Genomic DNA, 25,748 nt, shown 5'->3' with positions numbered 1-25,748 from the left:
GTTAATTGCCCAGTTTCCTGCACCGCTCCAGCACACCTCTGTGTTCACCACACGTCGCCTTTACTAGCGAGACTGAGCAGATTTAGGTCTCTCCAGTATAACTGCTTGTGCATGTAGCTTCCTTCAAAAAAGGTCTAATTATTTTTCTGGAGCCCCAACCAGGCATTCACATTCTTCAGATGGTGCAGAAGCTCAGAGATCTCATTTGATCTCCATTTCCTCTAACTCTTATTTCTACAGTCTCAAGTTCAGGAATCTTTTATTAATAAAATGCTAGTCCCTTATAGTCACTCCAAATGGCTCAAACAGACTCAAAACAGAATTCAGTCATTTTTATCACCAAAACAGAGCAAACAGAGGCTTCACTGTAAACACAATTTGCAATACATTATCCAGACATTTTGATGCTTTTTGGAGCAGCGGAAGCCTGCACTTGCGACTGTGATTTTCAGTTTAGCCCTGGGTAAAACACTTAAACTTTTCACACTCCCTCTATTCTACTGATTTTGCAATGAACATCCTCTTACCTGTTACAAACCATTAACAAAGCTCCCTTTTTGTGCTTCCTCTCCCTCCCCCATGACATTTGGAAAAACGTTGAAAAGCTGTAACCGTCCTCAGACTCCCTGCCCCGGGTCCCAGGAGCTGGAGAATGCGGAGAGGAAGGTGTCCTGTGCCACAGCAGAGAAGGGGTGGAAGAAAACAGGAATTTCCCTTTAGGGATCGGCTGCAGAGAATTACCTGGTTGCTTAGAAACATGAGATTAACTGCAGCTCAGTTTTCCTCTTCCTTCGCATGGGCACTTAAGGAGAGGCCGTAAATCGGCTACTTGGGAGACTCAGGAGGGACCATCTGTGGAGCAAGACGCGGGGTCACCGTGCCGGGTCAGGCAGCAGGCAGGGGGGAAAGACAAGTTTTCAGCTCCCCCTTCCCAGGCTGCCGGAGCTCCCTTTGGTTTGCAATGAAAAGTTTCTCCTCGCCGAGTTTCAGCCACCAGAACGAGAGTCAGTCATGCAACTGCGCAGCCGAATCGCCTGTGCCGGTATCACGGCTCTGATGACAATCAGTTGAGGGAATGCAGCTAGGGCAAAGGAAATAAACATCTGACAATAAAGAGCAGCTGAAACTTAAGCAGATTATATTTTAAGCAAAAATTATGTTAATTTCTGCACCGCTTAGTAATGTTTTCTAGGTGAGCTGCCAGAGCATCAGTGATTGCAAGTGATAAACATGCTTGCTGCCTGTTTGCATCTCCCATACCTCAAAGAGTTGGAGAGAAAGAGTAATTAGAAACACAGAGACCCAACTACTGCTTTGCTTACCCACCCTCACATAACATGGAACAAGGAAAAAACAATCCTGATAAAACAGATGTGGACTTAACCTTGCACAGTTTACGGTCAAACCAGTTTAACATGAAAAAGCAGCATCACTAATGCAAACATGAAAGCATAGCCCGCAATGCCTGCCCAGGAGCTGTAATGAAGTCTCTGCCAGAAGAACGCTTTCCAAGCCTGACGTAACAGGTCAAAGGGCAGATGAACTGAGATCTGCCTAATGAAGTAACAGAAGTCAGAAAAAGGTACTGGGAAGTGTCACTGATTTAGATCCTTTCACACCCATGCACATTCACAGACACCAGCTCTCAGACATGGAGTGGAAGGGATATGCTGCATAGTACGTACCTAGCAACCTGCACAAGAGCCAGCAGTGTGGTTATCATTATGCGGGGTAGTTATTACAAGCTGGGGGTTAATTATTAGCAGAGCTTGAAATCAAAGAGAGTTTGATCCCGACTGCATAGCTACACACGCACACAAAGCTACTACCCTGAAGCGCTTCCAGTCTCTTTCCAGCCAAGCTCCACATGATGTAGACACGTACAAGGTGGCACACCGTGCTCAGGCAGAAGTGACAGGGAGACTGTGGCCAGGCAGCTCTCAAAAAGAGTTGGCACCTACGTGATGGGTGTTGTGGGGGCTTTCCACTGTTGTGTTGGGTTTTTTTTGCAACAGCACTTCAATGGTTGTTTAAAAGCAGTTAACATCACTAGAACAAGGTTATATTTTGAGTATTATTTAAGTTCTGCACCCAAAAATTCTCTCTATGACCTGGGAAACATTTTTTTTCCCCAAAGAGGAAGGACTAGAGTTGCTTTCTGCTCCATGCTTGCATGCTTTGCTATGAAAGCAGTGAGCTCTGCAAGGACAGGTTTGCAACCATCAGAGCTTCGATTTTGTTGGAAGTTATTTAATAATATTTGATTATTCCAAGCTGGCGAGACGAGGAAGAGGAGATCAAGGGAGCAAAGTAAGAACACAGAAAAAAAGATCAAAAACTGCAATCACCTGACAACTTTTTTTAGTTTAACAGAAACTCAGATTTGGTAGAGTTGTTTTTTCTTTTCCACAGCAAAATGCTCTCTGGGCATGAATGGATCTCTGCCAAGTAAGTCAGAGCACCCTGCCTTGCTCCACAGATTAACATCCCAACCATACCCAGGGATTTTTTTCACTCAGTTGTCCAGTTAATTCAGCCTGATTGACTCAACTCTAACAAACACAGTTTTACCTGGGCATAAGCACTTGATATTCAGTCTGCATTAGGAAATAAAACAAGGAATAAGGGCAAGGAGATAAGGCTGAATTCAGAAAACGCAGTGGCAGGGGGGAATCAGCTCTCGCCAGTAACGATACAGTCTTCACCCAGGGCAGTGCAGATCTGCAAACCTGGAGATTTCCAAGGCAGGCACGGGGAGCAAGGACCACATGCGATTAACAGATGGACCACACTCTCCTATAAACACCACCGCAGAAAAAGGAAAGGAGTTTGCACTGGCAAAATGAAATAAAAATGACTAGCCAACCACCCAAACAAGGCAGCATTCATGTAGGACCGGGCTCAGCTGAGAACACTCTGCCCTTTTATTTATTACTCTTACGCCTCGTACCATGTGCGGCGCGTAAACACGGGCTGACGTGACCGAGGGCTTCCCGCAAGTTAGTGGGTCAGCCTTCCTTTGGCAGAGAAGGATTAGCGTTTGCCGACTCTGTCAAAAGGAAATTGGGGCGACCTATGCCTCCCCACCGCCGCTCCTGCCGCCCCGGTAGCAGCAGGGCTTACACTGTAGTTTGCTGTGTTTACGTTGCTGGCCCCAAATCTTTTTCTGTGTCTGTAGAGTAACAGCGGAGGCAGAAATTGAGCCTAATTCTCTCATACTAAATGAGAGTCCTTTCCTCTTCCCAGCATTTAGCATTTCACAGTCTCACACACTGCAAACCACCGAAGACAAGAAAGAATCATGACTCCAGAGGAAGTCTGCAGGATTAGCTGAGGGGATCCAACTTCCAGATAGCTAGGCCTTAAGAGAGAAATGCCACCCATGAAGCCAAAATTGTAATGAGAGTCCCGGGGGTCTTACAGGACAGGACAGCTAGGTTCGGGAATTGCATCCAGCCACTACAAAGAGCCACGATTCAAGGTGTTTGTCATTAAGAGTCGCAGCTGTGAGAAAAGCACAGCTTTAATGAGGACAAAGTCAACACGAGGGACCTTCCAGGCATGTGATACCAGCAATTACGGTGACTGCAGACAGGAGTAGGCTGTATTTTCATCAAGGAAACATTTGCCAAAATAGTTTCAAAGAGAGCAGTCCAAGCAACCTCCCTGCTGTTTACACCGATGCTCTCCCAAACACAGTTCTTTCGTCTGTAAATAGACTCTTGCTTTAGTAAATTAACGTACATTTCCACTTTGCTTTGCTAGTCATTGCAAGAACAGAAAAGGTGAATTCAACGCTGTGGCTGCTCCTGGGAATGTCCAGTCCTGGAACGATGTTGACTGCCTGGCGAGGGCTTGGGAAACACTCAGGCATCTCCCAGCCTTCGCTCGTGCCCCCTCCCTGGAGTTCTCCTCAAGTACTTTCCATGCATAAATAAACTAAGGTAGCATGAACCTCAAATAGGCCTTGCCCTGCACTGTTAAATAAGCTAGGGAAAATGAATGTATGTATGACTCGTAATATTTACATTTCAAGCAATGAAACTTCTTGTTTTGATACATTATATATGCTGGAATCACTAACAAGCCTGCAAACTCGATAGGCACATTCTGTGCATGGCTTTTTATCATGAAACACTGCTGGGTGACTTTGTGCAGGGACCAGGCAGACCCTGGGAAAGTCAGGTTACAGCAGCACAGCTAAACAACATTCTCCTGCCTCCCATTTTAGTTCAATCGGTTCATTTCCTACCACACATCAAGGCCAAAATTTCACATTTTGCAACCGCAGGCAGGCTAGGTCTGGGTTGTGCTTTTTGGTTATTTGTCATTCTCAGTCACTGCTGTAATCTTATTTATTTGTAGTCATGTTATTGAAGCAATGATGTATTTTCAAGAGATTACTCTGTATAAATGAAAGAACATATTTTTTCTCCATGGTCACAAATAAGAGAACAAAAGCAAAACAAACAAGGCAATAAACAATCTGTATTTATACAAATTAACCTTGAATATTTTTGTTTCATAGTTTGCAATCTAGAAACATGACCACTTGCACTAGGCTAACTTCACTGATTTCTATTAGTCAGATAAGCACACCACAAAAAAAGTCTGCGGTGAGGTAGTAGCTTTTATTAGGCCGACAAACAGGAGCTGGAAAAACAACAAAGCAACATATCAACCAGCCTAATAAAAGACATTACCTCTCCCTACAAACCTTGCCTTGCTTATATCATGGCATCAACCTCACTACTCAAATATTTCTCATCCTAACAATTAAATTTTACATTTACTGGAAGTCAGAGACTTCCAGCCTCAGTTCATAATTGACTTTTGTAACTAAACAAGATTTTCAGTGCAGAAAGGCAAAGAAAGCATGAGAACACCAACAGTGCAAACAAAGCTTCTATAATTTTGCCAGCATGGGCATTGGATCTGCGAGTTCCTCCACCCCCACATGCTGCAATCCCGTCATCTGCAGAGAATTCCCTGCAGCAAAATGATGGGCCTGGGGACCAAATTACCTCCCAGCTGACACTGCCCGGAATTACCATCGCTAGTGTGGGTGGGTCTTTATCCCAAATAACTGATTTGAGAGACGAGCTGTCTCCCTCGCAGGCACGCGGGATTCCTCGGGGACTCCTGAGAGGCGGCAGCAGCAAGCTCCCGAAGTGGCTGAAAGCCACTTTTCATTCCACATTCACTGTTGTGAATTAGGAAAGCATTTTCTGCAAGGCTGGAAGAATAATTGTGTCCCACTGATCAGGAGATGAACAGGTAATGTAAAGCCATGGGGCAGTGTAAGGATACCCAGGAGAGTTTAGGGAAGCCACAGTTTCCCTGGAGCATCTCAAAGTCTGGAGAGGACTAATAAACTGCATCCAGGAACGAGGCACATTAAGGTATATAACGCTGCCTTGTCAACTGCAAAGTACACATACTCACACACACAGACATCTGTCCCTTTGTCAGCATCCTTGTTATTGAGAAGAGCTCGGGCATCTCCAGTGAGCTTCTTGTTGAGACAGAAATGCAGCGAAATACTCATTAATTTCTTTCCTAGCCTATTTTTGTTTAGAGTAGCCACACAACTCCTCCTCGCTGCCTCAAGGCGATGACAAGAGCAAAAGCCAGAATTATAAACAAATTAGCCCCAGCCCCACTGCTCTGGCAGGACAGGGCTCTGCATTCAGCCATTCCAGCCAAACCGCTCCTCCGCCTGCCTCTCCCAGCACTGCCTCCAGCGCCAGCGGCTGTGACTGAGTCCAGCTCCACGTGTATTGATCCTGGTAGAAAGCGCACGCTTGGCCCACCGGTCCAAACCCGGAGGTCAGGGTCCTCTCCTCTTCCACCTGCACCGCTTGCTCTGCATCCGCCTCCGCTGCTGGGACTTTGGTCAACGTTAAACGGGCAGCCCTGGACCCACGCCACTAACAGCTTGTCTCAAGGAAAACACTAGCAGAGATAATCACCTCTGGAAAAAAAACATCCTTAATTCAGTTTACATTTAACTATAAACAGTTGAGGTAGAGCCACCTTCATTCTGCAGAGGAACCATCACACCAGCATCCACAGTGGTTTAGTTAATCAACTTTCTGAAAGGTTAATTTGGATTAATTTTGAGCGTGCTCATGTAGACACACTCTACGTTATCCCTTAGCTGCACCATGTCACAGTGGCAGTGGGCAGGTTCATTGCTCCTTGGTACTGTAAATAAATGCTAAATCTGTGTTTTAATAGTATCAGGCAGGCAGCAGCTGTTGCTGCTGAATGCCCAGCAGATTGCTATTGCTCTCAGGACTCTCATCAGGCAAGGTACTGAATAGCCTGAAGATATTATTGTCTGGCAACAAGCATTTTCTTTCATAAACACCATCTGAAAAAAAAAAAAAACCAAAACAAACAGAACTTGCATGTTGCAAGGTGAGGAAAAGGCTTTCTTATTCCCCTGCTCTGGGCACCAGGCTGTTTAATTTTTATATGAGGGGAAAATAAGACATTACAGGATCTTCTGAAAGACTGCATTAGAGAAATGGAAGGCAGGATACAGAATTAAATGTATAATTCATGGCTTGTGAGAGCCTTGAGGCAAGACCTTTCGGACTTGCTAATTGCTTTGCTGAGAAGTAGGCCAGAAACCATAATAATACCTCCTACACCTAGGCAAATACACACATAAAGCTGTTGTAACATCCACCCAGGGGCTTCTGCATCGCCCCTGTTGCACAGATGTGCTGCTGGCCCGCCTGACAGCATGCCAACTGGTACAAGTACATGGGATATCAGGCTGATCTGAGGATCTGGATCTAATTCTGGGATGTATTTTTGTATATTCAGGTTTTTGGACTGCAGGCAGATATAGTTATATAAACTTCCTGTGGCCATGCTGTAGCCCTTGGAGGACCCTCACTGTGCGCTCAGCGCCTTAGCACGCAAGTCTGTGGATGTGAGATCAGCAGAGGCGAGCGGCTCCTCCGCTGCAGCAGCCTGGTTTTGCCCCACTGAGCTCAACAGCAAAAAATTTGGTGGATGCAAGATCAGATCCCAGTTGCAGGCAAGGATATTAATATGAGAAGAAGGGAGGATGAAGGCAAGTGTAAGAGCATATAGTTACAGAGGCCTGGGCATGTGCATAATTTGGTGGATCTGAGTCATGAACAAAGCATCAAAACATCTTTCAGTTTCCCATGCCATAACCACCACCTCCTTCATGTCCCTAGTGAACACCCTTGAATTGTCTCATCCCAGCAGGCAAAATCATAGGCTTTTATCTACCTACATATTCAAGTCTCTCCTATTCACATTCTCTGGTTTCAGAAAACGCTATTCCAGCCAATTCTCTGATAAAATCCTGCCGACCGCCGCCAGCCACTGCTGCTTCTACTTTGTTAGACCCCACTAGAATTTAGCCTCAAGGAGCTCAGAAAGCCTTCGCCATTGCTGTTTCCAATTTGTTACTGAATCCAGTTAAAGCTACCCACTGTGTCTTAAAAGAGACGGAATTGCCTCTAAAGCACTGGGATCAGTCGCCTTCCTGCTCCGTCAGCTTCTCCGGCTCCAGCCCCTTTGGAGTAGAATTCCTCTTGCTGTTCTGTTTTAACCGTCCTCCCCTGTAGCGTCCTTTGAGAAGTTGAACTCCTCAACCAATACTCTGCATCCCTTGTCACAACACATCAGAAAGAATCTTTTTAAGCCCTTTCCTTCCCATTTGGTATGGTTTACTGATATATTAAAATTACCTTAAAAACTAATTAACAAAATGTAGATCAGTATCTTCCATAGAGCAGCTTGTCTCCACATGGTTGCAGAAGTAAATGTCGTAGTTCAGCCCCGATCGGGACCAGACTACGCAGTCTCTCTCTCGCTCCCCCCAGCCTCCAAGAGAATAGGGGGAGATGATATAAGGAAAAACGGCTCAAGGTTTGCGATAAGGACAGGGAGAAAATCCTTAAAGTTACCATTACGGGCAAAACAGACTCGACTTGGGGAAAACTATTCATTTATTACTACAAACAACAGGATAATGAGGCAGAGAACAAGATAACCTCCCCCCACCCCTCCCTCTTCCCAAGCTTAACATTATCTCTACTACCTTCCCCCCCTGAGCGGCACAGGGGGGAAGAGGGAATGGGGGTTGCGGTCAGTTCATCACACGTTGTTTTACACCACTGCTTCATGGTCAGGGGAAGAACTCCTCACATTCCTCCCCTGCTCTGTTGTGGGGTCCCACCTATACGCCACAGTCCTTCGTGAAACTGCTCCGGCGTGGGTCATCTCTTCCACGGGGTGCAGTCTCTCCAGAACGGTTGCCCCAGTGGGCCCTCCACGGGCCACAGCCTCCTTCAGGCATCCACCTCCCCCGGTGTGGGGTCCTTCATGGGCTCCAAGTGGATCTCTGCTCCTCCATGGATCTCCATGGGCTGCAGGGGGACAACCTGCTCTACCATGGTCGTCACCACAGGCTGCAGGGGAATCTTGGCCAGGAGCCGCATTACTTCTCCCCTTCCTTCTGAACTGACCTTGGCGTCTGCAGCCGTTCCTCTCATAAGGTAAGTTCTTCACAACAGGCTGGCAGACGCCTCTCAGAGTGTCTTCACATCATCCAGCTCATCTCCTCTCCCCTCCTTGCAGCCGGGCCCAGTGGGCTGCCTGGCAAGAGGCCAGAGGGTGAGGCCTGCAAGGCCCATGAGGCCTGCACCTCCCCCTCTGTGCTCTGCCCCCACTCAGCTTCTTCACATCTTCTCTTCTCTTTTTTCTTCTGTTTTCCCCTTCTTAAATACGTTATCGCAGAGGCGTTATCACAGAACATTCTGCTACCCATTGGTAGCAGCGGGTCCGCCCTAGGCCCGGCCGAGTCCACTGAACAAGTCCAGCAGTTTCCTACAGAAGCTACTACCTTAGGCCCTCCCTCAGTAAACAAAACCACAACAGTAAAACTACTGAAAGTGCAAGAAAACAGAACTGTACTGTGCTAAGTCATACTACTTTTATGAATTTACTGAAGCAGATTAAATTTTTGCTGCTAATATACTTATTCACTTACTTAAAAGTTCTATTTCTCATGGTCAAGAATATGAAAAAGCAGAAGGACTCACAAGAGATGAAGAAAAAATAAGATAGTTAAACATCCCTGGTTTTGATGGGTTTCATCTGGAAACTATCAGTACTGGCTTGTGAAACTCACTAGTATGAATGAAGCTACCAATTATGTGACAGTGGAATAAAGTTGCAGACCAACTTTTTTTTTTTTGTGAGCTTTCAAATCACATGACGGTGAAAAGGACAGACTGCTTTGCAACACCTTCTATGTAAGAATCTTAACTATGAATCTATAAACAGCCTCACAATGAAGGCAGAAGAATTTAAAGAGCAGTGCACAAGCCAGTGGAGAAGTACAATGAAGCTGAGGATCCCCAGACTTAGACCAGGCTCAAAATGCCAGTGCCCAGCCCTGAAGGTACATAACCTCTAAGCTACTTCATAATAGAGAAGCAACACGACTCAAATCAAGCTGCAATCCATTCAATGGGCAACTCTCACCTACACCATTTTCAACCTACCCATACCATTTTAACTCTAGCAATGTTACTCCTTTACATACTCCCCAATTTAGGTTTCAACATCTACAAGGGGCGTACAAGGAATTCACACCTTCCCCAAGACCAGGGGTTTACAGACCACATAAACAAATCAAAGCCAAAGCATGGGAAAGGGAAAGTGAGAACTACAGAAAAAAAAATCACTTAATCTTGTGAGTTCCACCTTTAATAAATTTTGATAGCTCCCACACTGGAATTAGGTAAATAAGCATTAGCAGGAAGTACTGTTCGGTGTAGTTTTATTTTGTTCTGCGACCTACCCATTTGGCCCAAGAGAGAGAAGTCATTAAAGGCAGAACGGGCCCATTGCAATTGCAACACAAAGGGCAGTCTTTCACTTCATACAAAGAATACTAGCACAGATGGTGAATCAACATTTTGCAGGAAAATCCATGTGCTTCCACATTAATGAGACACGTGTCAGAGGAACACAGTATTATACACTGTCGTCATTATGTCAGAAGTGATTTGTTGTCCAAGCTTAGGTATCCAGATGGTACCAAAAATACCCCAAACTTTCTATAAACACAAAGCTTTCACTATAATTAAAAAATTGTTTCAGAAAATATACTGGTTTCTCTGAGCATTCCTAGATCACTTTTAACTACTGAACATGCCCTGTATTTTGCATGCAGTGCTTTAACAAGGAGGATGTATATGCACTAGAAAACCTCAAAAGGCAGAGCTGGGAAGTGACAGCACAGGGAGAAGGCTGCTGTACAGGACCATCGCATTCCCGACATGCGGAGAAGAAGGAATGGGGCAGCCAAGAGCGATGCAGTGCTTCCCTGGTGGATGCACCAGCAAGGTCTTCAGAAAAGACCTGCTCTCTGGAAGTCGTGTCCACAGACCTGCATGGAGGGTGGCACTGAAGCAAAACTAGGGAACGATGTGAGCCATGTTCATAGCATTAAAAATAGCTCAAACTAGGAGTAGTGGCTGCTTCTGATTCAGATCAGGTTTAACCCACTCCCTCCGTGATGGGGTTTATCCTTATTGGAGCCAAAGCAATTGGGCTTTATAATTAAGTCCCATTATTAAGACAATTTTGTTTCTGTTAGAAGCCTCAATAAAAAGCTCACAGTGAAATAATTGCTTTCTTTTCACTTCACCCTAGCGAACTCCCACAGGTTTCACTGTATTTTTTCTCTTCAAAGTAAATTGTACAGCCTCTCTTAAAAGGCTCAGTTTTAAAAAAGCAGCCTAGAAAATACCAGGCTAAATTTGACATGTTTTTCCCTATGTTTCAAAGCCAGGGAAGGGTTTTTCTGGAAGAAGATGACACCTTATCTACTCAAGTAGATTGAGAATCTGGTGCAGAAAAAAATGGGGAAGAAAAAAAAAAGAAAGAAAAAAGAAAGGAATAAAATACTGGGAGAGTATGTGGGTGGCAGGATTCAGTCTTTAATCTGTCAGGTGTATGTCAGCACTTCTCCACAAACATACCTGTAAGGGATCTAATTGTTTTCCTCTTTGCATTGCTATAGGTTTGTACTGTTTTCTAACGATACTCCTTATTTTTAGGTTAGATTCCTGCCAGTCTCTTTGCAGTATGTCCAAAAAGCTAAAAGGTTAACAAAGCAAAAAAAGCTGATGCCTTTCTTCATCAATGCATTTGCCTTTCTAAGCGCCTCAAACAAATCCATCTTGAAATTAAAAATCGTATTGTCAACCATGGAACAGACAATGCGGTCCAAAGAGAGATTTACAGACTGGTAACCAGGGAGCAGGCAGAGGAGGCGGCTGCTCAGCTGATGGATATAAATAGTAAAATCCTAGTCAACAGGATATTATTGTTCTTTGGGGTTCCCAAAGAAGCCTTAAGCAATGGATCAGCTCCTACGCACATGCTGATCGCAAGTCAGCGCCCATGCGCCCATGTGCAGGCCCTGCCGAGGGAAGACTCAAGGCTATTTCAGGAGCTACCAGCTCTCAGCACTTCCCATGCTCCAGAGGGAGGAAAGATTGAGAAAGTGAGGAGAAAGGGCTCGGCAAAACACCTGCCATCTAGTCATTCCTTTACGTACTAATAACTCATCTCTACGAATCATGAAACTAAACAGCAATGCTTTCCTGTGCTCATGCCATGACGCCAAGCCTAGATGGAGATCACCAGACAAATACCGAAGAGCTTAAGAAACTGGGAAAATAAAACAAAGAAGGTCAGAATGGCTTATCTATCAAGCTATAATTCCACAAGGCATGGGCTGCAACTGGCTTCGAGTCAAGGTAGCTTACACTCTCAGGTACCGCAGATCTTCCATTATAAACTGCATTTCAAGGGGAGGCACTTAATTGCCTCATTCCTCTATGACCTTTGCAGAAAACAAAAACAGAATCTGATTGCTCTCCTATTTCTAATTTTGTTTCTGCTAACTCTCTGACTTCCTCCTCTTGCAGAGCACATCCTCATAATTATCCAGGGCAGACGGACATCTTTAGACAGACCTCTTTCTACATTCATGTAGGATTCATGTGTCTCATCCATGCCCTAAGCAAGCTCTCCTTTGGTCTTCCTCTACTTCGCCGAGCTCTTTCAGAACCATGCACAGTGGAGACAAGCTTTCAGGACAGTGAAACAGAGAACTGCTCTCTGTTAAAATAACATCTGGATGATTCTGAGAACTGAACTGAAGAGTATGATTTGACAGCAGGTTCAGCCTGGGATAAAATTTAATCTGATTCATTTATGCATGGAAACAGAAAGCTTTTATCAGCATACATTCCTCAAAGAAAACAAATTCTAGATCCTGAAGACGTTCATCATGAATTACCTTCTTCCAGATTCTAGAAGCAAGTTTTCTTCCTTCCTCAGCTCCACTTTATCTCCTTTCTAGCAACACATACTCAAACCAAAGCAAACAAAACTCCTGGAACAAACTCAGTGAACTGAAAGCATAGTTAGAGGAAGCAGAGGGAGCACAGTTGATTTGGTTCTTGACTGAGGTAATTCCAAAGAACTGAGGAAAAAAACATTTTACCTGAAGATTATAAATAGTAACTCACAAAGATGATCAACACGAGACTTCACATACTGGAAGAAGTAGAAGAAAGCAGGTTGAATCCATTTCACAAACATTTTGTTCTTCTTGCATTAAAGAAACCAAACTAAGTCAAGCCAAAATGAAATCTGATTGCACTCAGCCCTCACACCAACTGGTGTGCGCCAGAGAGAACACCAACAAGCACAAGCAAACGCAGAAGGAAACCTCCTGCCACCAAACATGGGAACACCACATGCTGGGATGAAAGATGAGTTCATAACTTCACGTGAATTATCAAGTTGTAGAAGTTTACGATAGACAAGGCAGCATATATCTATTACAGTTCATGTGAATTGTTAGATGGTATCGTTAGCTTTTGCTGTCAGACAGTGAAGGAGAGAAAAAGAAGATGTGAAGAGAGGAATTTGGTCAGGTAGTTATAATGGTCACCTTGGAAAGAGAAGACCAAGGTTCAAGGCCTGCTCCACCAGAACTGTGCATGTTCACACAAAGAAAAGTATGTCATTAGGCTGTCTGGATAACTTTGAAATAAACCCTCTGGCTCTCATGTGCCTTTGATCCCCAACCCTAACATAGGAGTGTTGTCCAGAGAAACACATCAAAACCACCAGACACTCAAATACTAAAGGAACAGAAATAAATCCCTGCTAGAACATATTAAGAACACATTTCAATTTCAGTCAAGACAAATCCAAAGCAGTGGGAAAGAAAGCCTATGGGCATCTCCATTATCTCAGTAACAGAACTCAAGCTTGGACCCTTTCTGTAAAACCACAGTTATTAAATGCTACTTCCACATCCATAACAGCTCCATCCTTCTGTAAGGACGCAGTGTGCAAGAACATACATGTGTAGCAGGACCGGCAAGCCAAAACGCAGCGGGCAGCCCACGCCAATCTTTTTGTCACGTGGGCACCAGGTTAGCACGTTAAACTGTGTTTTCATGCAGCTCCTGAGAGGCAGCTTGTGTTTAGGCTCCAAAACTGATCATTACTGTGATAAATGAAATGAGCGGAAACTTTGGCTCGTAGAACCTGAACTGCAGCAGCTCTGCAGTTAGTTACTCTTCATAAATTTTTGTTCATTAGTGAAATGAGAATATAAGAGGTCAAGTGAACATTCAGTTCATAATTAAGTGCCTGAATGACAAAGCTGTCTACTGGTCTCAGTGACGCAACACAGGGTCTCATCTGAGCCTGCTGCAGGCATCCAGATCACCCCTGCAACTGACTTTCATCATTAGCCTCAGCATAAAAGTGAAGGACTCGATAAGCATGAAAGAAATTTGCTCTGGAGCCAGCTGTGGGATAGATAATGAAAAAATGCTTAGACCTCCCACCCTCAAATTAAGGGAAGTCAAGGATTTGAAAGGTACCCAGCTGAAACAGAAGCTGAATATAACTGTATAACTGGCTGTGTTAATTAGCTGCAAACCAGTCTTGAAGCACAGATAGGTATCAGCTTTCCAGATCTCCACAGCTACATCTGGATCTCTCGGCACCTGAGGACAGCCCCATTCAGTGACACCCAGGACATCAGGGAAGCATGCACTGCCCTTCTCCTGCAGACACCAGCTACCATCACCAGAGTCACAACTGCTTCCAGACTTCAGAGCAGTCACACCGGTGTGACCTCCAAGTTCTTAAATTAAAATAAATTCATGATGAGTGATACCGTCAACTGCAGCATTACAGACGAGGGATTTTAGAGAATCCCTTAGGTGTAGTAGCAACCAAAACATGGTGCTTCCTCTTGATACACACAGTTTTTGAAGACAATTAAATCTCCTGTCTTCTTTGATCCTTCTGATAAACACACAATGTTTTTAAGTTTTGAAAGGGGAACATTGAATACATCAAAAAGACCACCTACCTTCAAAAGAAGAAATGCAGCTTAGCCAGCAAAATTTCATACTCTGTCTTCTTTCAGCCAAGGTCAATAATTGCATTAACTTCTTGAAGAAGGCTGACCACAAGTTCTTTTTAACTAACATTAGATTCCTTTAAAACTTTTTTTCTCTTTAACGCACAGAAATGGAAAAACTCACGCAAGAGTCCGTATAACTTCAAATCACTCCTTGCCCTCTACCCAGGGAGATCTTAAAAAAAAAAAAAAAAAGAACCCCTGAGAGTAACAGGAACTAAATGCTGTTCACTGGGTCTAATCATCAGGGCCAGAAAATCCCTTGCCTGGCGTGGAACCTGAGAAAAAGGACAGGGACGAGACACTTCCCAGCCACTCTGAACAGTAACTGCTGGGATTGCTCAGGATCTGTACCAGAAATAGGCCAAGTACCTTGTCAAAAAGGGAGAATCAATGGGAATTCCGTCTCTGAAAGCTCGTCTTCTCATTCGGGCATTTTTGGGGGTTTTTATGATCCACCAATCTTAACTACGCCAGGGTGGTGCTGGCCGCAGTCGCTCCTGCACTATTGTTGGGTTTCCGAGGACCACACTCTTCCCCATTTGCCCACTTCTCTTTGCTTTGTTACTCTCCCTGGGCAAACAGCCCAGACAGATTTATGTTTCTTTCCTTACATATATTCCAGACAGTAAGTCTGAAGTGGACATTTCATACCAAGTTATTCATAAATACAAGACCTTTATTACATTATAACTGCAGCTCATGTTTATCATGAGCATCAGTAAGAGCCAGAAAGCTTTAATCACGCGTCCAGATGCAGTCATATGAAGGATCGGTTTTTAACAAAGTTATCTTCGTTGGCATTGCTTTCATTTGTCTCGGTGCCAGGACTCTATTGCCCTTCCCATTTTTCACTGAGCCAAGAGAAGCATAATCAGCTACTGCTCCGACTGCATAGGCAGAACACCTATTGATCTACATTAGGGGGTTCTTTGCAAAGACTAAAACAAAATGGCAAAGCACTTCTATCTGATCATTAGTACACAACAGAAGGACAGCCCGTGCACCTAACCAGTCCCTGTGCTTTGGCTGCAATTCAGAGCTTCAGCTGGAGTCCCTTGAAATGGATAGTTCAGCTGCGAGATGGCTCTCACAACATATGAACGACACATGACCGCCCGATCATCGAGCAGTTTATTGTACTGTTACTTGGGTTTCTCTAGGAAAAACAGGCTGGCAGAATAAAAATGCAGCTTACCATAAGCACTTGAGAGCTAGAAGGCACTAGCAAGATTAGTGCACAGCAGAGACCTTTCACAGATTTCAGAAGTGCTAACAAGTGAGCTACCCTGAGGGACAGGTCCAAAACAGTAAGATCTGCCATGTTACCACTAACAGTGATGGTAAGCTGGGTAGGTAGGGAAAAAATGCATGTAGGCAGTTTATTCGAAGTTAATTTTCTCCCCTGTAAATACCTTCTTCCTGGTGCAACATCCAAAATACTTTCTTTCAAGGGCTCTTTGTTAACCTGGAGACTGCAACTGCTGAGCCACAGTGAGCAAGAGCTGCTTGGGAGAGTTTCAGTCCCTCTGAGGGACAATCCCAGGTGCAAGATCTAAATCTGAGCTTCCATGTAAGTCTAGCTGAAACATGGAGCAACTATCCTGGGGGTCCCGGTAAAAGAACAGGAGCACCATGTGATGGCAGTTAATTAGACACTTGAGACTCATTTCACAACCAGGTAACTACAAATCTCCAATCCAACCCAAATGTGAAACAGAAAACTGAAAAGTCCAGTTGCCCAAAATGCCACAAACTCACTAGAACAGACAAGCAGAATATGATTTACTGCCTTCAGACAAGATCTGGCCTTCTACATAAAATTCTTATGCACCTGAAGGCCCAGTTAGATCAGACTGCGGCACCAGTGCCATTTGGTGGGTACGGGGAGAGCATCCCTGGCTTCAGCAGGACTCTGGATGGATTCAAACATACAGAGCATCGCCGGAGTGACCAAGGCAGAACTACAGCTGGCAGGATCTGCATTGCAGGGCTGGGGTCTGACTGGTGTGTGAATCTAAGCCCGCCACTAAACAGACGTGTCTCCAGGTAACACAAGAGCACAAGAGCAGGGACTTCTTTGCCCAGCTTGGGATACTACAAAATGCACTCATCTCCAGTTTTTAGTAATTAGGATAGGATGAAGACCCAAAGGGATACATGCATTAAGAGACAACAAGGACTGGAATATAAAAGTTTCTATTTGAAATTAATCCTGTGGCACATCTTTAGTGAGTATTTATTTGGTAAACAACTATACTATCAAAAAAAAAAAAAAAGATTTCTGTAATGAAGCAATCAAAAACAGTGGTCTAGAAAGGTCTTACTTCTGACCAGAAACAGCAAAAGATGCTAACATAAAAAGTAGAAAAAAATAGAGTAACTCATTGTTCATAGATTCACTGGATCTGAGTTAGACTGATGTATATCAGAAGTAACTTTCAAGATACTACAGCGTAACATACATTTTTATATTATGTCTGAATTTGTGGAAAATAACAAACAGAACCCTTCGAACTATACTACTATTTCAACAAATATGTCTCAAATCGTGCCATCGAATTAAGTAAAGAGCACGGAGATGAGTGTTATCTTTTAAGTGTTTTTGACAACATCTTTTCAGATTCAGTGGGATTTCTGGTTTTAGAAAGAAATCCTCTCCGCTTGCAGGTTACATGTCCACGCGCATTCACTCTGTAGACATCCAGGCTGTTGCTATTGCCAGCCTCCTTAGAGGACGCCCATTTAAACTTGTGTTTGTGGCTATAAAGCCTCAAACTACAGCTAAAACACAGCTCAGCTGTCTCCACAGAAATATGCTGCCATTATAACGAAGTAAAATCCAACCTGCAATCCTCCACCTACAGTCCCTGTATTTAACTGGTGGGGGAGTGATAAAAATAGAACAGCAGGTAAAGAGGCACATAGAAAAAGACACTAAAAGGTGCTGTGATGCCCTTCACCACCCCAGCACTGACATAGATGTGACTGCTTATCTGGTAATTTCTTCTCCTGCATATGTAATTTTGAGAATCTTTTTGGCTTCTACATGACAAGACAGATAACATTTGGCTCTTCCCCTTTAGACATATGCCCTTAACAATCATTCTGCAATAACAGTAAGTTTAAACAGCACAGGACATAAACAAATAATGTTTAAATGGACACTGACAAGCCAAAATGCCCAAGGTTGCATCTTCTAGTCCAACAGAAAGCTGTCTTTAAAACGGAAAAAGGAAACAAAGCCATTCCGTTGTAATATTTTCAAAGTAAATGCTACAAATACTTCAGGATGCAAGTGACATAACCTTGAAAGTGTTTTTAGGAGAAAGAAAATTGTTTGCATTTCTGTCCAAGCTGAGTGGACAAAACAAAAAACAGGCAGGAGAAACTATGAGAAGTACATTATATTTTTAAATCGGCATTAGCTTTAACACAGTGTTTTGAAGGCTGACATTTTTAAACTAATGCCATTCAGCTTCAGGCAAGTGATACGGTCTGTGGTGTCACCAGCTCTCCTAACGCCAAGGCCGGTCAGTGCTTGAGCAGCTCACGAAGGAAAGAAAGAGGTGATGTCGGCGAGTGGCAGCAGATCAACCCCATGCCTCAAGTCAGGTCCACGCTTGGTTGCCAAACACAAACAGCCTCTTACAATGAAGTGTTAATACGCAGGTGTAAGAGTTCATTTGACTGCAGAGCTACTGGGCATAATTTGAATTTGGTGTACTTTCATCCATGCCATGGGACAGAGAGCCCAGACTTCTAATTTGTTAGAGAAATTAGGCATTGACCTTGTTAAAACTGCACGCTGAAACATGTAATCTGTACTTTGTCTTACCTCTCACTGCTCCTTTATTTCACTGCCAGGGTTTCCTACATCTGGAGCAGGTAAGTCAGCCTTCCATTGCTGACAAATGCTGTCAGGTATGAGAGCGCCCTTATGGAGACCATCCTCACCAGAAGACTTATGCTTCCAGCATTATATTTGCTTTCTTATACCTGGATTTGAATCTTTACTTTGGGGATTCGCGTTTATAACTGTCAGGCCTATTCAACTTGACTTTTATATAGAATAGCATCACTTTGTGGTTCTACAGGGCTTCCTCTAAGGATCTCCAGGCAATTGAATCTTTCCAAATGTCACCTTAATATACAAGGAGCTCCACTGAAATGAAGATGTCTACAGGCAGAATGAAATCCTGCTGAACATGGCAACAAGTTATGGAAGAGTTAAAGTAATGAACAGTTACAGCACCTCACTTCTGTCAGAATGAATGGCTACATTAAAAAGGCTCCCTTCCATTTATAAAATTTCTATGCGGTTGAAAGGCATGTCAAACTATAGCAAACAGGCTGGACGCTGCTGTATCTTGTAATTGAAAAAAAAAAGATTACTCTCTAATTCAGTGCAAGTCATAAGAATTATGCTTCATACATAAATGGATAAACACAAATACAGAGAGAAAAATTTTTGAGTGTTTCTGACTGACTGTGAGCACCTGCTTTTGGATGTCCATCAGAGATGCATAAGCCCCCCAAAGTAAAGATATGTAGATACTCTCACTGACAGAGGAGAGTTAACTATTATTAGTTAAGGACCCGTATTACCCTTAAGACATAGACTTTAGGACCTGTTATCTCAGGGCAAGCTGAGGTTCGTATCAATAACTGTAGTTACCACTGTCTAAAGCTTAAAAAAAGTCTAGATCTTAAGCATCCAAACGGGAAGACAAGCAAAATCAGAGAGCGCTGGGAGTTTACGACTAAGTGATTCACCCAACGGTACGAAGTAGGGCAAGGATGGGGAGCCAGCGGGGCTGGTATTGCTCAGTTTCTTTCTTTCAGTCTGTCATCACTGGTTTTTGCATTATTTCTGACAACACTACAGTACATTCCTGTGTAGCACTCCAAATTTGAAGGCTATGCAACTCTCAACAAAGCAAGTCTGAGACTCAGGAAAGTATTTAAATCTACTGAAATCAAGGAATAAACATCTACGGATTTCTGTGGGTTCTGGATCAAACCCTGAGTGAGTAGCAAAATGACAAGTAGCAGGACTTTGGGCTCCCCGTCTAGTCCTCTGATAGAATGGAAGACTTCTACCATCCCAGCCCATGTATTCAATTTTTTATAGATATACACATGAAACGATCATTCAAACCATAATTATTTCAAAGTGGTGGTAACAACACTTCTTTGCCAGAGATGGACAAAACATCTGACTGCATAAGTATTCATCTCCACATATTTCATTCCAAGGAATGTAAGGAAAGATACGTACTACTAAATACACATTCAGAGTATTGCAAAGCACAGGACCAAACACCATCTAAAAGAGAATAATTCCTGCTGGGGATGTTGCGTCTTCCTAGGGAGTGCAATTCACCACATAAGGGAATATATTTTTGATGATCCTAAATCAAGCTTCCAGTAGAGAAGATTTTAAAATATTCTTGTGTTGTAACAAAATGTTCCCACTGGTGTTGTAATAGAAGAGAGAAAGAGGAGAAAAACCACCTCCTGGCAGGAAATTAATTATTGAGCATTCCTCTGCTTGATGATGTGCTCCTACATTCTGTGCAGGCTTTCCATTTTTCTCTTTCAGTATGTGGAGAAATCCACTATGGAGAATATAAAACAGAACAAAGAGCACAAGGACATCAGTTTATTAGATGCATTTAGAAACTGAACAGACCTGTAGTGAGGAACTCAGTTTGTGCATCACTGCACCTGGTGCTTATTCCCTCTTTACATTCCACTCTCCTCTTCTCCATCAGATTTGTCACTTTTGCTTCTGTTCTCTGAAATTACCTCTGTTGAGAACGGAAGCAGTGTGCTTGGCTTTTAGCATCACTTACCTGCGACAGCTTTGAACTATCACTTCCTTCACTGAAAAAATAAAATGGAAAATCTCATATCTTGATGGAAAGGGGAAGTAAAAGCCCATCATCATAATGCCTGTGTCTAAATATCCAGACATAATTCCATTTTTAAAACAATCCTTTTTTTCCCCATGTCCAGTCAGTTTAGGGAATTTTACCCCTGGCTGTCAGCTTTTGTCTCCCTGTGAAAAAGCTGAAAACCCCACACACACCATAATTTCACCCATCAGTTACATGACAGAACATACAGTTCCTGAGGCTACTTCTGCATCTAGCACCTAGATCAGCTCCTGAATTCGGTGGGATCATACCACTGCAAATGCACTCCTGTTGGAGCCCAGTAACCGGCACCCTGGATCCTTCCTAGATGTGGAACTACCAATCTAGAGAGGGAAGATGCAACAGACTGAAACAGCATATGCCATCTGCAAATAGTATTTTACATTAGCAGTGCTCTATAGCTTAGCTAAGACATAATGAAGAACTTTAAATATAAATTAATAATTTTAGCTTTTAAAAAAAGGAGGCAGAGAGGGTGTGGAAAACTGCTACAGCAGATGACTCTATGATGCCTGCAGAAGCTCTACTACCAGGGAGGCTGCTCAGGTGCTAGTGGTACCATTTCTCACGGTCATGACCACTTGGGCTCATCTCCTCGGGCTCTTCCATCAGCTCTGGGCAGGACGGCTCACACACAGCATGACAGTAATGCCTGTGCCTGCCTTCCAGACCTGAAAGACCTCATATTTGGCTGGCTCTGTGCATCAAGCAGAAGAAGATGATCAGTATCCATCTCTGCATGCAGACATGCCAGAGTTTTCATGTGTTGTTTGTATCTGCAAATATTTAGCTACTGCCTCCCATCCTCTCCTTACAACATACTCCCTGTGCATTGCAGACATCACTCCAGTCTAAATGTGTATCACAGGGTCCCCAGAGACTGGGAAGCACCCTCATATACGTAAAATTTCCCATTGAAAGGAAGCATTTTGGAATAAGGCAAACCATCAACTTCATAGCACCTACCCTAAACACAGCTGGTCTGGCAAGAGAGCGCTGCGGGCACAGGAGACGCAGCAGCCGACGGGGACCCTCACCACACAAGGTCCTTGGTGTGGTCCTGAGCAGCTGGGCCCTGCGGGAGCTCTGCTGCTGCTGCTGAAAACTCGGCATCATCCTCAGCTAGTTTTTCATCCTAGACTCATGGCTTTCCAGCACATCAAAACTGTTACTGATTCTGCAACTGATCGACAATGATACTAGCGGTGATTCAGATCCCATTGTTTTGAGAGGAGAGAATGGCTTTTGAATTATAAAGTAGGAGCAAGTTTAATTACTACATATGAACATAGAGCATATGCTGCCATTTTACAGGAAACTATCCTGAAGAGAAGCAACATGTTCCACCACTGAGCTCCTGAGTGACAAAAATCACACTCTCCTGAGTACCAGACTCACCATCTGTAAAATGTTTTTCATCTCCAGAAGATAATGCGAGAACTATGTGTTACAAATCATATATACTGTGATAGATATTATCACTTGCTTTGGAACAGCACCTTAGAAAAAATGCCTTTTCTCCCCTGTAATAGCACCCAACAGGCATAAAACTTCTTAAAATCCTATTTAGTAGTGCAAGCAAGGTGATAACTAATATATTTCTCAAAATCCTCTTGTACAGCAAGAAGGGAACAGGCGGTTTTCTTCATGAACATAATGTTATTCAAAGGAATTTGCCCTGTAGGATGACATTCTCCCACAGGACTACAGGAATTTTAGGGAAGGCTGTGTGCATCTGTATAAATGCATTTTAAGTTCCAGAAAGGGAAATGAGTTTAACTCCTTCTTATACAAATGATTGAGAGGCAAAATGAAACTCTTGTTATTAAGAAGAGATTTCTTTTCTATACCTTCTCAAAAAATGCCCACGAATTAATGACTAAACCTGGTTTAATTGCTACAGTTTCGAACAACAAGAGATCAGATGCAGGCCATACATGCTAACAAACAGAATCGAAAGAGGCAGAGCCAGGAATTCAAAATGTAGAATTACACTGTAATGAGAGACTGTCAAAACCCAAGGGGAGTTCAACCTGGAATCAACAGCCCTGGCTGTACTCAAAATCTGAATTTCAGAGGTTATGATGATGTGGGTCGAAACGTTGTGACGTGACCCCATCAGCAGTTAACTGCATTAATGCAACATCAGAGCTGAAAGAATGGCTAATTTGGGTCTCTTTTCTGATAAATTACACGTCTTCTATAATCAAGCCAAATCACAACTAATTTCCAGCAACTGCACTGCCTCTGCCAGAAGACAAGGCTTTAATATCATTACGCGTAAACAGGAAGAGATAATGACCTGTAATTCAAGTCTATTACTTTTATGGAACATGGAGATATATCGCAGTGTAATGTGAGCTGTCGATTAAGACTGGTACGTTACACTAAACGAATGTTCTCCCATAAACTGCTACTGCTTTTTCTCCTTTCATCGATTCTTGCTGTCCTTGCCAGTCACGACAAGTTAGCTGGTGAGGAGCAAACATAACTTCGGAGGAACTCCACACGGATACCGAGCGGCATTCAAACCGAGGTATTTGCATCCTTTCTGCCAGCACAGCCTGTGGCGGCACAGGAGGGCATGTCGTAGATGATTTATCTAAAAGCTCTGCCCGTGTTTACTCAACAGAAGTTTGGGAGAGGGTACATCAAACCGAGCCCTCGGACACGGACCCAGAGCCCTATCCCGAGCGCACCTCCCGATCTCCAGGCCGGAGCGGCGGGGCGGGCTCCCTGCCCGTGCCGGGCTCGGCGGGGAAGAAGCGGCCAAGCCGCCGGTACCGGCCGCGGCAACGGCGGGGTGAGCCCGGCACCGCCCGCTCTGCACCGCCCACCCGGCCAGGACCCCCGCGAGGCGCGGGAGACGCGGGGGGCGAGGTGAGCCGGAGCCCGCAGCCCCCTCCCCGCCGGGCCTCAGGAGGCGGCTGGGGGTGGCACCGGCCCCTCGGGGCGGGGACACCGGCTGTGTCGACCCCCCGCCTCCGCAGCATCCCCAGCGCCCCCGTCCCCTGCCGGGGGGGCTCTCCGCGGGCCGCGGGGGCCCGCCGCCGCGCTGAGAGGAAACTTCGGCCCTGCCGTCCTCCCCCTCGCAGCCGCACCGCCCCCGGAGCCGGGGGCGCCGGCAGCGGGCGGGCCGGGAGGGGCCGGGCTGGGGAGCGGGGGGAGCCCCGCGCCGGGGCAGGGGCAGAGGCGGAGGAGGAAGGGACCGGCCCGGAGAGAAGGAGAGGAAGGGGAGCGGGGCGGCGCGGAGGCGGCGGGAGGGGCTTCTCCGGGGATGCTGGTTTACCTTGGAGGTTCTGCACTCGGATGTCGCTGATGTGCCCGATCAGCTCCTCGCGCTGGAACCAGTCCCACTCCTGCCCGGCCATGGGGGCGCGGGGCCGGGGGGCGGGAGCCGGCAGCACCGGCACCACCGCCTTCACCGGCACCGACGGCGGGCGCGGAGCAGACCGGAGAGAGCGGGGAGGGGGGGGGCGGCCCCTCTCCGCGCCACGCCGCGCCCCGCCCCGCGGCCCTCCCCTCCGCTTCCCTCCCTCCCGCGCCCGGCCGGAGGCGGCGGAGCGGGGAGCAGCTCCCCGCCTGTTGGGCCCCCCACCCCCCCGCTCCCTTCACGGGCGGCGGCGGGGCGCCCGCATCCCCTCCGCGGCGCGCAGCGTGGCCGGCAGCGCCCCAGCTGCCCCACTCCCCCGCACCGGCCGACCCCTGGGGCGCGGGGGGGGTCAGCTCCTGGCGTTGCGGAGCCCCCCGAGCCCCTCGTCCCGCGCGGGAGCGGCCGGCTCGCACTGCCGGTACGTAACAGTTGGGGCTGTTCAGCCTGGAGAAGCGGCTGCTCCCGAGAGACCTTACAGCGGCCTTCCAGTACCTCAAGGGGGCCTACAGGGAAGATGGGGAGAGACTCTTCAGTAGGGCCTGTTGTGATAATGGCTTTAAAATAGACGGAGGCAGATTCAAACTGGACATTATGAAATTTTTTTTTACAATGAGGTTGGTAGAACAGGTTGCCCAAAGAGGTGGTTGATGCCCCATCCCTGGAAACATTCAAGGCCAGGCTGAACGGGGCACTGAGCAACCTGATCTGGTTGGAGATGTCCCTGCTCCTTGCAGGGGGGTTGGACTGGATGACTTTTAAAGGTCTCTTCCAACCCAAACTATTTTATGACTGTATAACATTTCTCTTGCTGGGGCAGCAGGGGGGCTGCAAGCAACACCGAGCTCCTGCCCAAGTCCCCTTTGCTGTGCCTGGGGGCAGGAGAGGTGCCGTGCTCTGGAGTAAATGTCACACATCCAGGGCAGAAATGGAAGAAGAAAGCATGACAGTACTTGACAGTATGAAAGTATACTTATTTAGCCTGTCCTTGCTAGTCTGTTTAGGCTGTCAGATTTCCTTGGTGCCACGTGGATTTTCACATCTCACATCTTCACTTACACCACTTTTCATCAAAATTAGTCATTATTGTCAAGGCTGCTCAGTGTCCCTAAGATCTATGCTCTACAAACCTGGTGAACAGCATGAGCATTTCCTTTATATCCATGGCATTTCATTACAATATACCACTATTTGTGCTTTTGTGCCTGTTTTCTTTTCAAACCGTGAAGACTGTATAATGTAAACAGAAAATTCTGACACAATCCAGTCAGACTAGTATAGCATCATTAGTGAGACTAGCAAAACACACAAGCCGAGATCTACAAAGTTAAATATAAACAAGCTGGGATCTAGAGATTGCGGCTCTTTCAAGTTGAAAGTGTTTATGTGATCCCAAGTAAACGCTTACTCCACACAACCAGTTCTTTCACACAGCTGAGGAATGCGGTGCTTTTCCCACAGCCTGTTCCGGTGATTTCTCTATTACGACTGAAAATCAGCCAGAGATGGTGAGAAGGCAAAGTCATCCATAAAGTATTTAATAGGTAAACTGCTCGTCACTGCTATAACACACACAGTCAACTATCCCACAATCCAGTCTCCAAGAGTCTGGAGCAATCTTCAGCTTTATTACTGTTTACATGTCAAGGCTTAAAAGTTTTGCACAAATGTAAAGACAGATGAATTGCCATGCCAAAGAGTTTATAAGCCTGAATTCAAGGAGCAAAAGAAACAGCTTGTGAAAAGGAAAATACATCTGAAATGGGCCAGATTTGCACAAATCGCAATGCCAGGCTTTGGCTTCATTTTGTGCTGGGAGGACCTGTTTTTTCCAGGAGGTATCTGAGCGGGCTGAATGCATCAGTACCACATTTAGAGGTGGAGCTGGAAACTGTGCCCGTGTGGCTGT

The 25,748-nt window shown here is 45.3% G+C and overlaps 1 protein-coding gene across 1 annotated transcript in view; it reads right to left on the bottom strand.

Annotated features, from left to right (window-relative positions):
- Positions 1-23,898, bottom strand: part of CLMN (calmin) — a 75,204-nt gene extending 51,306 nt beyond the window's left edge. The window contains exon 1 of the mRNA XM_086748936.1: positions 23,759-23,898. Coding sequence (XP_086605062.1) covers positions 23,759-23,840 — 82 coding nt within the window. The 5' untranslated portion in view covers positions 23,841-23,898. The remainder of the gene's footprint in view (positions 1-23,758) is intronic.
- Positions 23,899-25,748: the final 1,850 nt, after the last annotated feature.

The sequence above is a fragment of the Chlamydotis macqueenii genome, chromosome 5 (assembly GCF_036417535.1).
Source record: "Chlamydotis macqueenii isolate bChlMac1 chromosome 5, bChlMac1.mat, whole genome shotgun sequence".
Taxonomy (NCBI): domain Eukaryota; kingdom Metazoa; phylum Chordata; class Aves; order Otidiformes; family Otididae; genus Chlamydotis; species Chlamydotis macqueenii.
This window is presented reverse-complemented; position numbering and strand designations above follow the sequence as displayed.